The sequence below is a fragment of the Musca autumnalis genome, unplaced genomic scaffold, assembly GCF_047663935.1.
Source record: "Musca autumnalis isolate F117 unplaced genomic scaffold, ASM4766393v1 scaffold_2, whole genome shotgun sequence".
NCBI lineage: Eukaryota > Metazoa > Arthropoda > Insecta > Diptera > Muscidae > Musca > Musca autumnalis.
Window position 1 is genome coordinate 89,111,213 of NW_027411755.1, and position 13,204 is coordinate 89,124,416.

At 33.5% G+C, this 13,204-nt stretch overlaps 1 protein-coding gene across 23 annotated transcripts in view; it reads right to left on the reverse strand.

Moving 5' to 3' along the window:
* LOC141394209 (uncharacterized) overlaps window positions 1–13,204 on the reverse strand; it is a 108,112-nt gene that overhangs the window by 59,249 nt on the left and 35,659 nt on the right. For 7 of the 23 annotated variants that reach the window (XM_073968211.1, XM_073968190.1, XM_073968206.1 and 4 more), the window contains one exon: window positions 9,321–9,712. In XM_073968211.1, coding sequence (XP_073824312.1) covers window positions 9,321–9,411 — 91 coding nt within the window. In that variant the 5' untranslated portion in view covers window positions 9,412–9,712. Of the gene's footprint in view, window positions 1–9,320; window positions 9,780–13,204 lie in introns of all 23 variants that reach the window. The other 16 variants (XM_073968214.1, XM_073968198.1, XM_073968208.1 and 13 more) reach the window with 4 other exon arrangements.

Here is a 13,204-nt window from a genome sequence, read left to right on the forward strand (position 1 = left end):
GGCTTAATCCCATTGTTGTTGTTTTATTATTTTAAAACAACGAATTTATTAGTGAAACAAGTTTGGCATTGTTCGCCAAGGGGTAAGGCAGGGAAGAGCTGACGATTGATGTTTGGGTACAAAAAGTTTTTTGTTGAAGAATTGAAGAAAAATAACTTCGGCGGAGAATATCCGCAAACAAGAAACAAGGGAACTAATGAGATCCAGTGGCGTGGATCGAACCTAGTCTTCCCTGCCTTATCCCTTGGCGAACAATGCCAAACTTTTTCCACTAATAAATTAGTTGTTTTAAAATAATAAAACAACAACAATCGGATTAAGCCAGACTATTTTGAAAAAAAAAAAAACAAAATTAACGGGCAATTGTTTTAAAACCATATGCTAGCAAACTAAATCTCAAGCTTATTGAAATCTGTTCAGCAGATTTTGAAGGATCTAAAGCCTTTAAAATCTGCTGAATAGATTAGAAACGCGCTGAAGTCTGTCCAGAAAGCCTCAACTGTCGACTTTATGACATCGGCGAATTAATATTAGTACAGCGAAATATGTTGTGTGCAAGAAAAAATTTTCGCTGACGGAGGGACGGGTTTTAAAAATTATAATTTATCAGAACATTTGTGGTGTTTTTATTGGGATATCTGTTGCAATTTTGTTTTTTTTTTTCAAAATACACGGTGCGCCTTAACTAAATTTAAATGAATGTTGCTTACACCTGGGAAGTTTTTACTGTTTCTGAAACTACAATGTTCATAGATGAGAAAAAACAAAAAAATCGCCGGTAGGATTTTCAAATAAATTGCGGTCAAAGTTCACATTTTTAGGGCTTTTTAGGTTTTGACGACTTTGCTTGGAAACCGCAAGCCCTATGGGATCAAAGAAAGTGTTGTAGCAGTTTAAATTCTCTACAAGATTGACCTCAATGGTATTTTCGTAGGTTTTAACATTTTTGAGATATAGAAGTTCAAATTGGGACAATGTACTGGCTGTATGGCCCCCTATAAAATAATGTCATGCAGGTGTGCACCTTAACTAAGTTTGAATAAAAACCGCTTACACTTGGGAAGTTTTCGCAGATTCTGAAACAGCAATGTTCATAGATGAGAAAAATCCAAAAACAAGAAAAAATCCCTGAAGGGATTTTTAAATAAATCGCGGTTAAAGTTTACATTTTTAGGTTTATTTTTGATTTTCAGGATTTTGCGTAGAAACCGCAAGTCCTGTCGAAATAGAGCTAAAGAAAATTTTGTAGCTGTGAAAATTCTCCAGTGGATTGACTGTTATGATTTGTTCCTAGGTTTTACCATTTTTGAGATATAGAAGTTCAGGTCACATTTTTAGGTATTTTTTGTTGGGTTTTCACGATGTGCTTGAAAACGGTAAGTCTTATCGAATTGTGACTAGAGGAAATATTATAACTGTGAAAATTCTCTATAAGATTGTTTTTCGTAATTTTTCCCAGGTTGTACCATTTTTGAGATATAGGTATAAGTTTAAGTTGGGAAACTGCAGTCATGGCCTTGTTTTGCGGCTTGCGGTTTCTAAGCAAAATCGTGAAAACCTAAAAAACCATAAAAATGTGAACTTTGACCGCGATTTATTTGAAAATCCCTCCGGCGATTTTTTTTTATTTTTCTCATCTATGAACATTGTAGTTTCAGAAACCGCAAAAACTTCCCAGGTGTTAGCACCTTTCATTTAAATTTAGTTAAGGCGCATCATAAATAGTCTGGCTAAATCCCATTATTATTGTTTTAATTTAAAACAACGAATTTATTTGTGTAGAAAATCAGGTAACTTCTAAGAAGCTTAGAGTCTGAGAAAAATATTTTATTTTTGTTTTTAATGTATTGTTTTTCACATTTTAACTACTATAACTTAACTATCTATTAACCGATTTTAAAAATCTGGAAGTACCCTTATATGGGACCAATATGAAAACGTGGAACTATGTCCATAATTTTTGGTGGAGAAGTTTTTTGACTACTGGGAACCCTAAATGTCCAAATACAAATACAAATTGGTGAAGAAAACATAAATAAAAACTTCAAAATATCGCAAATCGGAGGGTGCCGGTACGGAAACAAGAGCCGATACAGAAAATTTTCGAACTAGATCTAAGTTCAGACCATAGACACACATTTATATCCTCCATCATGGGGTGGCGGTATAAAAATAATAGAAATCCGTTGTAAAAAACTAAGTTAAGTCCATTTAAGTTGGATACCAAAGAATCCTAGCTTTTCCCTTTTATGAAGTGACCTAAGAAACAAAGGTATTTTCGTCTTCCGTGGACTGTAACAAAATCGAATTGATACATCAGTAGTGGAATTCTGTAACTCATTTACCGACAAAAATCGGTAAAATTAAAATCCAAAGTTATGAATGAAAAGTATCAGCAACACTGTTGCTATCGGTAGAAATTGTCGACATTATTTTGGTTGTTAACTTACCGAAACACTTCGTTAATTTCCGAAATTATAAGCATTTTAATTTTACCGATTTTTGTCGATAACTCGAAAAATGAATTAAAAAGGTAAACGCATTGAATTTGTAAAATTTCAGGTTGAGAAAGAGGGGCGATACAAAATCGCAAAATGGGCATACACTTAAGTCAGAGTAGGCCAGTTGTGCGTTTTAGTTCGCAGTCTGGAGGAGGTTATATTTAAATCTCTTAGGGTTTAAACTCGTTTGCACAAATTTGGTTGTGTCTTGTACTGTGTCGTTTTCGTAGATTTGGGTTCATAGGGTTGCGACAGGGAAAGTGTTCCTCTCCACTCGCTCTGCATTCACTGTTTTCTTCACAGCCTATTTGTACATGTGCGCTTATAGCCCTAGGTGTCCTGTAACAATGCTGTCAGTCTACTAATGTACATATGTATGTTTAACTCATTAAAACTAGGTTACTTTTGTTCTCCTCTGGGTTTCCCCACAGAGGGTTTCATTATTCCAGAAGGATCTATGTGCCGCCGATTCTTGCCAGCTGATTGAACATGCAATGTCAAAAGAGTTATTTTAAACTGAATTCTTCATGCAAAACAAAAACAAATTTTGAAATTTTAAGTGTACAATAAGAAGTATTTTATTGTTGCTGTTCGACGAATATGTTAACTGTTCAATTTGCCTTGACCATAACTATTATATAATCTGATCACAATACAACGATTTGTATGCTACATCTGTGTTCCATAACAATAGAACGACAACAAAATTAGGGCATAATTCGATTTTTAGTTCTTTTCAGTCACTAAATGTTTTACGATCATCGCCTAAAACTGTAGGTCGGAAACCTCCATTCAAAATTTCGTGACGATTGTTATATAACTGCGGACCGGAATTAGATTACAATTTGCAATGGATGGGCGATCGGATAAACAAATTTTTACCAAAAAATACATAAAATTTTTTATGCATTATTATGCCTGTTAGGGAACTTGCAAGAATTTACAAATTTGGTCAGTTTTAAATTGGTCCATATTTACATTAGGCAATTTTCCTTGCGGCAATTGTCAGCTTGTAGGTGAAAGAGGGTGTTGAGAGGCAAAGGGTTACCATATGCCTCATCTCTCTCCACCAAACTGACAATTGCCGCAAGGAAAATTGCCTAATATAAATATGGACTTGTATTTCCTTTACTCACAACATTATTTATTTTCACAAGTAATAAACGATAAGAGTTACCTCCACAATCTGGTTTATATTCATGTCGAAAAACACTGTTCATTCACCGTATTTTACCCGTTAACTTCTTTGTTTACGTGGGAAGATTTTGCCTGTAATTGTTTGAATATTCAAGTGTCTAGATATGTACATATGTATGTTCCAATTGGTACATACAGAGTAAGTAAATAATGTTTGTTGAAAGTTTTATGTAGGTTTTGGCATGAGTTCACATTTTGTCAAACCCTTATGTTTGAATTGATTATTCATTCATAAATTTATTTGAAAACAGTTAAATAGTATTGAAAAGCGTATTTTTAGAATAAAGTGGGAATTGTGAAAACAGTTTTAATAATGTATAGAACACATTTGCAATGTTTGTTTTTTTAACGTTACAAATCGTATTTTACGTGGTATGTCTGGTTACCCAAAAATTTGTTGATTTTATTAAGAGATTATGGCACTTACAAATTCTACAAAATCAAAAAAAAAAAATATTTGCTCATTTAAAAGTACAGGTAGAATAGAATATGTTGCAAAAAATGTCGAGTCGATCGGACAAAACTTAGCTGAGATATGAGCGTTATAAATCATTGTGATTTGTATATAACATCGAAGTTTAAAACGCGGTTTTCTCTAAATTGCATTTTTGAAATTGGTTTCCACTGTAGCTCGAAAACGGATGATCCGATCTTCATATGTTTTTGTGGGATTATTATACACATAAAAAGTACGTCGTTAAGCAAGAGAATTCTTAAAAAAATTTTTGACGTATTTATGGTGAAAAACTGTCATTTTTTTTAGTTAAAATCTTAATTTTGACTTTGACAGTTCACCATTTTTTAAATGGATTTTTTTTTTAATTCCGCTTCGCTTAAGTTCAAGATTATTAGATTTTTAATGATCCCACAAAAACATGTGCTGATCGGTCTATTCGTTTTAGAGTTACAGTGGACACCGCATTTGTCAGACCACTGTGCAATATTTTTCAACAAAAACAATTTCGAAAGGTGTAGCTTTTTAGATGGAAAATTTTCTTTCAAAAACGTTTGGAAGATTTCATGTAAAAAAATCATGAAAACTCACTTTTTTCGGTGCTCAATAGGTGGCCATAACCTGTTAATCTCAAAAGGGCTTTAACAATATTGTCAGCTAACTTTGTGTAATAGCTCATTTAGACTAGCCATAAATCCTCGACTGGATTTAATAAATCCAGTACAAATCTCATTGCATTTAGATATACATTTTGTAGGATTTAAATGGCAGTCAGCTGATTTTTGTTCATAGCACAATTACCAAGGTAGATGCATCAGCTCATCTGATCGAATTTGAAACGTCAAAAGAATTTTTGTAAATTGAATTCGTCTCAAAAAACATACGTCAAATTACAAATTAATTGTTTAATACTGAAAATGTTAGCACATTATGCTACTAATGCTAACTAAAGAGCAAACAAAGAATTATTGGATCGCAGTTTGCCCATCTAAAATAGATATACGAATTATTTTATCGTTTAGACATCGTAAATTGGTTGATTAAAATCAATTTTGTACATCAAAACAAATTTAATTTTTCCGCCTTGTTTACAAATGTTTACATTTTAAATTATTTTTAGTGTAGCAATTCAGCGATGCATCTACCTTGTTTCTTGTGACAGCTTGCAACTTTTTGTATTTTCTAGCAACATGTTGCAAAAAACAGAGTTGTATACGAGGGTTTATGCCAGATTTAAAACAAATCCACTCAATCCCAGCAAAATTTTATGGAAGTGGTTCCATGAGATGCCATGATTTCACTGGATCTTTTGCATTGGTTCAAATGAAGTCGTGAAAGATCCGATCTTTTCATCAGCATTTGAACCCATTCGAAGGAAGTCGTGAAAGATCCGATCGTTTCATCAGCATTTGAACCAATTCAAAGGAAGTCGTGATAGATCCGATCTTTTCCTTAGCATTTGAACCCATTCCATCGATCCAATAGAGATGAATTTTGTGTTTTTATTTTTACACATGTAGATATTCTTTTATTTATCTAAATACGTACGTTTAAAGCAATGTAAGATTTATTATGCTAGGAAGTCCCAATCATTGAGCTAAAAGTGGAGTCGGACTGCGCTCTTTGGTATTAGTCGTGTTCCTTTACGTGCCTGAGGTTACCAGTTTTTACCCGCAAAGTGTTTCCTTACTTTTAAAAGCATAAATTGTATGCTATGAGAGCATTTCACCACTTTTACCATTTTTGCAACAATTACCATTTTTAAAAGTAAAGGAACAGACCAATTATAAAAGTTTCCTTGCCTGCACTAGAGAACCCCGCTCAAAAAGTCGATTTGTAGATCCCTACAAAACAACAAACATTTCCAAAACGTTGTAAAATAAAATTCACGAAATAGTAATCTACAGTTGGAGTCAATGTCGAAATCTACACTGCACTGATGGGAAGTAAAATCCTTTTGTAAGGTGAATCAAAACCTGTTGCGGAGGAAGTAAACTCTGTTGCGTGCATCGGCGGTGATTAGACTGCAACAGCTGGGACGGCCGGAAGTCAAGTTTCTCACTTAAATTTACAACCTGTCGCTTGCCAAACACATCGTTCCCGAAGTCTGGAAAATAGGCCAGCTACTGAAGCCCGAAAAGGATGCCAGCAAAGGTGAATCTTACAAACCGATTTCGCTTTTGTCGCCCGTAGCAAGGACCCTTGTGGCTATAGTTCTTCCATCCAGTTGCCGATCAATAGCATAGGATCCGTAAGCAGCACAACAACTGCGCTGAAGGCCATCTCCATATTAGCAGAGGACTCACTCAGAGCAAGCCGTGCTCATAATCTAGAAAGAGAAGTCTAACGTTACAAGAGAGAACCTCCAGATCAACAAGCCTTTCAACCAGGTTTAAGTAGCATTCACACGAATGCAGTCGCAGATGCAGTAAACAGTTGTCGTGTGAATGCGGTCCTTGGAGAACATCTACCATCTATCGCAGCTGAGAAGCGCCAGCTGTCAGGACAAACCAGATTAGTTTTGGGTCAATACGCTCGGGATGGTGCAGACGTCAAAATTCCTATAGGGCAAGTACTGATGACACCGTGGAAAACATCTGCCCAGCATACAGCACAGGCACCCACGACATACTGCTCCTTTTCAATTGCCCTACCAATCCTGCTAAGAAACTTAAGTTTGCAGCTTTGTGGTTACAAACCATTAGATTAAGCAGAAAAATGAGAATACAAACATATTAACTACTGTTACAACAACGAGAAGAAACTGCTATTGATGTAAACTTTATGATGATAAATTATAGTTATTTCAATAATTCATTTGAATTAATAAAATAAAAAGATGAAAATCATTTTTCAATACAGCATTTTCCATTTTCCGAACAATACGTGAAAATTACATGCCAAAGGGTTGGTGAAAATGACATGCCAAAGATTAGTGAAAATGCTATTCTTGGGAATTGGTTAAGATGGCATGCCAAAGGATTGGTATAGATGCCATGCCAAAGAATTGTTGAAGATGCCATTCCATCGAGTTAGTAAAGATGACATGCTTAGGATCTGAAAATGAATTGCATCTTTTGGGGGTCACGCTCTTGTAAAAAGAATGAGTGAAGATGCTGAAAAAATGACATTCCATTTCACTTGCACCCATTCTTGAATAGCATCTTTGGCATCGAACATTTTGCTGGGATACGATGATTTATTTTTGTATGGGAAATCTGGTAGATTTTGGCTGGATTTAGCAAATAAAACCTGATAATGTGCTAAATCCGACTAATGAAGTCATATCTAAATGGGCTATAAAATTTTTTTGAGCTATAACGGATTTTTGTCAATAAAGGGTTTTCAGCACAACCGAGAAACGTCATAACATATCCGTCATTTACTCAAAGAGTGTCATCATAACTCACAAAATTCGTTTTTTCAGTTATCAATTTCTATTTTTTCTACGACTTCTACTGAATATTGCTAAAAGACTTGCTTCTGTGTCCCGACGCATTTAGGGTTAAATATATTGAAAAAATTAAAATTATTAGAAACGGAATAAGTAAAACAAAATATCCTTAAGCAAGGCTCGAAAATCAAAATAAAATATTCTTCATATTTATATGAAAAAAAAAAATGGTCGGAAAGGATCATGTCGACCGGGCCCGACTATATGATACCCTACACCACTGTGAATATGTTAAATTGTACTTGGGAACTATATCCAAATATACCGATTTAAAAGTCAAGGCTGTAGTTAAATAAAACAATAAAAGGACAAATGAATCTTAAAAAATTTAATATTTAAATATCATTTCCGTGGGTCTATGTCATTACCGTGGGTTGAAAAAATCTTTAAATATACATGGCCCGCTGCTAATTTTTGCATAAAATTGTGTTATAAAATAGTATCAGCCGAAAAATATTTATTTAAACCCATTTTTGCACTTTGCCGTTTTTGACCCCCAAAACAAGTCTTTTCGCAATATACAGCCATATCTCTAATACTCAAGAAGTTACAGCTTACCAGGCGTTTGATTCAAAACAACAAAAAAATGTTTTGAGTTTATGAATCACTAAAACACTCCAAATCACGCTTAATCTTGAACAGTAGTTTAATACTGATATCTGGCCAGCTAAGGGACTGAGGTTATGTAAGCTCGATTAATTCAATTCATTGAAAACTTATATTGTTCTGTAGTGCGATTCTCTAACTCATTTTTTGAGTTAATTTCGGTAATTACCGATGTTTTCGGTAAGTTAGCGATGAATAAAAAGCAGTCGTAAGGTTCTACCGATAGCAAAAGTATTGTCAACTTCTATTTGAACTTTTCATTCATAATTTTGCGTTTTAATTTTACCGATTTTTGTCGGTAACTCAAAAAATATGTTAGAGAATCGTACTACTGAAGTTTTACTTACTATTTGTATGTAAGTTGAGCTTAATCTCATATTTATTGTTTTCAAATTTAAAAACAAGTTTAAAGTGGGATGTAGTTAAAATTGATTACTTTTGGGGATGGCAGAGAAGACTAGTTTCGTCCAACGCCACTTGGACTCATCAGTTCTCTTAGTTCTTTGTATTGAAACAAAGAACACTTCTCCAATTTTATGACTAGTGTTCCAATGTTTCTTTATCCTCCGAAGAAGTTGGTGTCAATATTATCCGTTTCATTTCGATAGGTTCAAGGTTTAAAATGGTTACGGTATGGCGAAGGAATTAATCTTCGCCATAACACACTTTATTAGCAGATTGAACTGTTTGGTGAAAATAAAACATGGTTTCAAATATCATACACGAACACCAAATTATAGAAAAGATAATCAATAAAGAATAAGCGTTAAATAAAAATGAAGTCTGGTTTTCTGGTTGGCAAAAAAAAAAGTTTAACACACAAATATAATTAATAATAATAATGATTAATCACACAAACAAATCAAATAAATATATACATATTTATGGACAAAATTGCTAAAATAGACTTTTTATGCATGCATACATACATACATACCTACAAAATGCGAATAAGTGCTTAGTCAATCAAAAAACAAAATAGGAAGCAATTACACATTTCAATGATAAACACTTTTAAAAGTAATCATATTACCATTATATACTATCGTATGCACATATGGTACCAAAATATGTATGTAAGAATGAAATTGATAAATAGCAAACTTACCATGCAAATTTATTGTACATGTTGTGTTATTGCCACGATCCAGAACTACAACACTTGTAGCGGCTGCTCCCCCTCCTCCCGTAGTGGCCATATTACCGGAGGTGGTGGATTTACAACGACGTCCACGCGGCAAAGTGATAGATTTCTTTAAAAGTGTTATGAAGAAAATCCAGTGCTGTGCGCGAGGCGAGTATAAAACTGGCGACCGCACTTTTTTTAAAACAAATTTCACCAAACTATGCCGATAATGAAGTTCTTAGTATCGCTTGTTGATTTTTTTTTCTCATTCACGTATTGTTTCCCAAATGAATTTTATGCTTGTCTTCTATTGTTTTTTTTTTTCTTAATGTTGGTGGGTTAACCGAAGGCGCGACAAGTTCACCTTGAAAGAGCTAAGTTGATTTCATTACCCTGTTAGACAGACACTTGGGTGATGTATTTTGTTATCATTATAAATGGCTGTAGACAATACAAACTTCATGATCAGTTATGTATTTACGAGTGCAATGATTTTAAGAATAGGTAAATAATTAAATACTGTAACGTACATATGTAGATAAAATTGCTGTGTTTCATCCAATTCCCATGTTTGAAATGAAAACTTAATCCTGCCATTTCAAATAGATTAGTAAATGTGGGAATATCTCAAATGTATTGTAAACAAAAGTGCTAACGTTGTCATCGTTTGAAGTACAATACAGAACGCAGAAAATTATCAATAAAGGTCATAAAGGTTTGAAAATAGAATGGCCTGTTTCACTAAGACGATTCAAATTCAAATTCTTTCGAATCACTACCAAACTCCTACGTTATAGAAAATTTTTGTGTGATTGAAAACACAAAAGAGTCAAATATTTTTCAAAAAATAGAATAGAATAGTAGTGGTTCGAACGAATGTGAATTCGAATCGTCTTAGTGAAACAGGCCATAAAACTTATGAATTACACTCAACCCAGATTTGCGTTATTGTCGAGCCAAGTGTATTACTCTTTTGTTTTAATGAATTTTTATTTCTGAAATAGAAAATTATTGTGAAAACAAATAAAAAATATTTACTTTTTAGTGAATGCAAGCGACATTTTATATGTATTTCGCATTTTCAAAACTACTATTCTGTATTAACTAGGGTTATGACTTTTCGACCTTTTTCCCAATAATAATTTTCTTGTAGCAAGAATGAATCAACTTTTGCCTATTAATGTCTAAAATAGTGTTTCTTCTAATTAGGCACTAAAAAGGTCACGTACAAACCTCCTCGACATTTTTTTTTCGAAAAGGTACTTGAAGTGAAAAAAAATATTTTTATTTATTTTTTATTTCCTGTTGCATGGGTGAATGACCTTTGGCTATTGTTGACTATAATAACTTTTATTTCATTTAAATATTGAAAAAGGTCCACACAACCCACTTTTAATTGATATGATTTATGAAATAAAATTATGTATGTATATATGATATTAAATGATATATATGTAATGATATGATGATAATTTTAGTGAGAAACAAGAAGTTATGCCATTTTGATTATGTCGTGTGGCTTCAAAACTTATTTTCACTAGTATTTCAGCTTATACTGAGTGACTTCAAAAGTTTATCAAAAAAGCTCATATAGACAAATATCACTGTGACACAAAATGGAACTGAAAGTCTGGGGGGTGGAAATTTTCTTTTGGAGATGAAAGCCCTTGATGAGTATACTAAGAACCCAAAATGAAATTTTCGCCATAGGTCAAGTTTCTGAGATATCGCGCGATGCAGTTTTTTATTTTTTCCCTATAATACTTGGGAAAATATCTCCATATCTCTGTTTGGCGTTGTTGCAGCTTCGTTTTGTGGTGAACATGTCTTCAGTCAAATCGATTGGCGAATCTTTTTGTAGAACATTCCATTCTTCTAACTCAATGCCTTTCATGTCCTTTTCGTCCTTTATTTCTTGAACCGTAGTGAAAGTACCACAAGATGAGATTTTTCAGCATCCAAATATTCTACAAAAATGTTGCTTAGAAGATTTTAGGAACGGTTCTCTTTGACAACTAATCGATTTTGTCCCGTTTTTATTGTCATTTTTGATATTTATTCTGAATTGGTTCAGAATTTAACTATGTTTTGTTTGTCTGTATATTCGTTATTGGTTATGTATAGGTATGTAAACATAACAATTGGTTATTGCTTATGTAGACATCTGGGGTGCTTCTGAAATATTTACCACAAATAGCTCTTGTAATGATGAACACGTTAGTAACAAATTTTCTTGGAGGATAGATCCGGTTATCTCAGTTTTTGAACCGGGCATTCCGACATTAAAACCGATATTTGAACCGGTTTTAAGTAACCGATTAATGTTATATGTATACCATTAAAAAGCTTATAGAGTTGTCAATCAAATTAAATTAATTCGCTTATGAAAAATTTGCTAGTTGCAGTTCTAGAACAAAAAATCCGTTTTATTTAACCGTTTTAAGGAAAAATATTAGTACGCGCAAATATGGAGATCAAAGGCTGGGGGTGAAAAATTCTTTTTGGCGATGAATGTCGATGAAGATAATATGATAAACCCGGAAGGACAGTATTGCCATAAGTCAAACTTCTGAGATGTGGCGTGATCAAATTTCGTTAGGGCTTTTGTCATGTAGGTATGTATAGTTTGTCAAGAAAGAATTCATTTCGCTATAACTCAGAAGTTTGACCTATGGCAAAACTGTCCTTCCGGGTTCATCATATTATCATATTCATCATATTATCGACAAAAATCGGTAACTCTAAAACGAAAAATTATGAATGAAAAGTTCAAATAAAACTTGACAACACTGTTGCTATCGGTAGGACTTTACCACTGCTTTTCATTGATCGCTAACTTACCGAATAATATCGTTAATTAACGAAATTATAAGCCTTTTAATTTTACCGATTTTTGTCGGTAACTCAAAAAATGGGTTAGAGAATCGCACTACAGTTCATTGTTGTGAATAAAATGGTAGGTTTTACAAGTTTCCCAATACACAATTTTGTAGTTAATTAAATTACAAAAAAAACCCAACTAAATCTGGGTAAAAATTTAAAATAGGGCCCTGCCCACTTATTCAGTAACTTTTTAACAACTTTACTCATTGTTTATATTACAACAATTTCATTTGTTTGTTTTGTATTTGTTACAAAAACAAAAGAAATATTAAGAACTTTTTAATCGATAATATTTACAGAATAGGCCTACTGAGCCATATCTCAAAAACAAGAGCTGATGGAGAAAAACTGATTGCGGATTTGAAAGATGAAGAAAAACTGCTTCCAGATTTTAAAATAACTCGCCAAAAAATTCGGATGATACAGGCAACTACCAGTATTATAGAAATGGTTATCCAAAACGAGATCACACGACGGTTCGGAAACCATAACAATTAGTTAGCCCTGTTTTGGAGCCGGTTCATATTCGTGTGTGTACACGTAGAAAAATATATGTTAGAAATATGTTTGGATCCAAACAAATATTTGTATGGGACTGATTGCAAACAAATATATGTTTGGATCCAAACATAATTTGTTTGTGTCCAAACAAATATATGTTTACAACATTTTGTAACATATCTCAATTTAATATGTTTAGGTACCAACATATTTTTTATGTTAGAACATATTTTGTTATGGGTGGAGAGTATTTTGGCCAAAGAGAGTACCAACAGGGCTCTCGCAGCTGCGGAATGCTGGTTTATAATAAAGAGCTGTGTGCATGTGCATTGTTCCGGTGTCGGTACGATTGGTTTGCTGGGCTTGTTATTCCCTACATTTTCATCGGTCTCATCGTCTCACCATCACATTGACAATGTATCAACAAACCACAACACAACCCCCACCATCGTCTCACGATTACATTGAGACTTTATCAACAA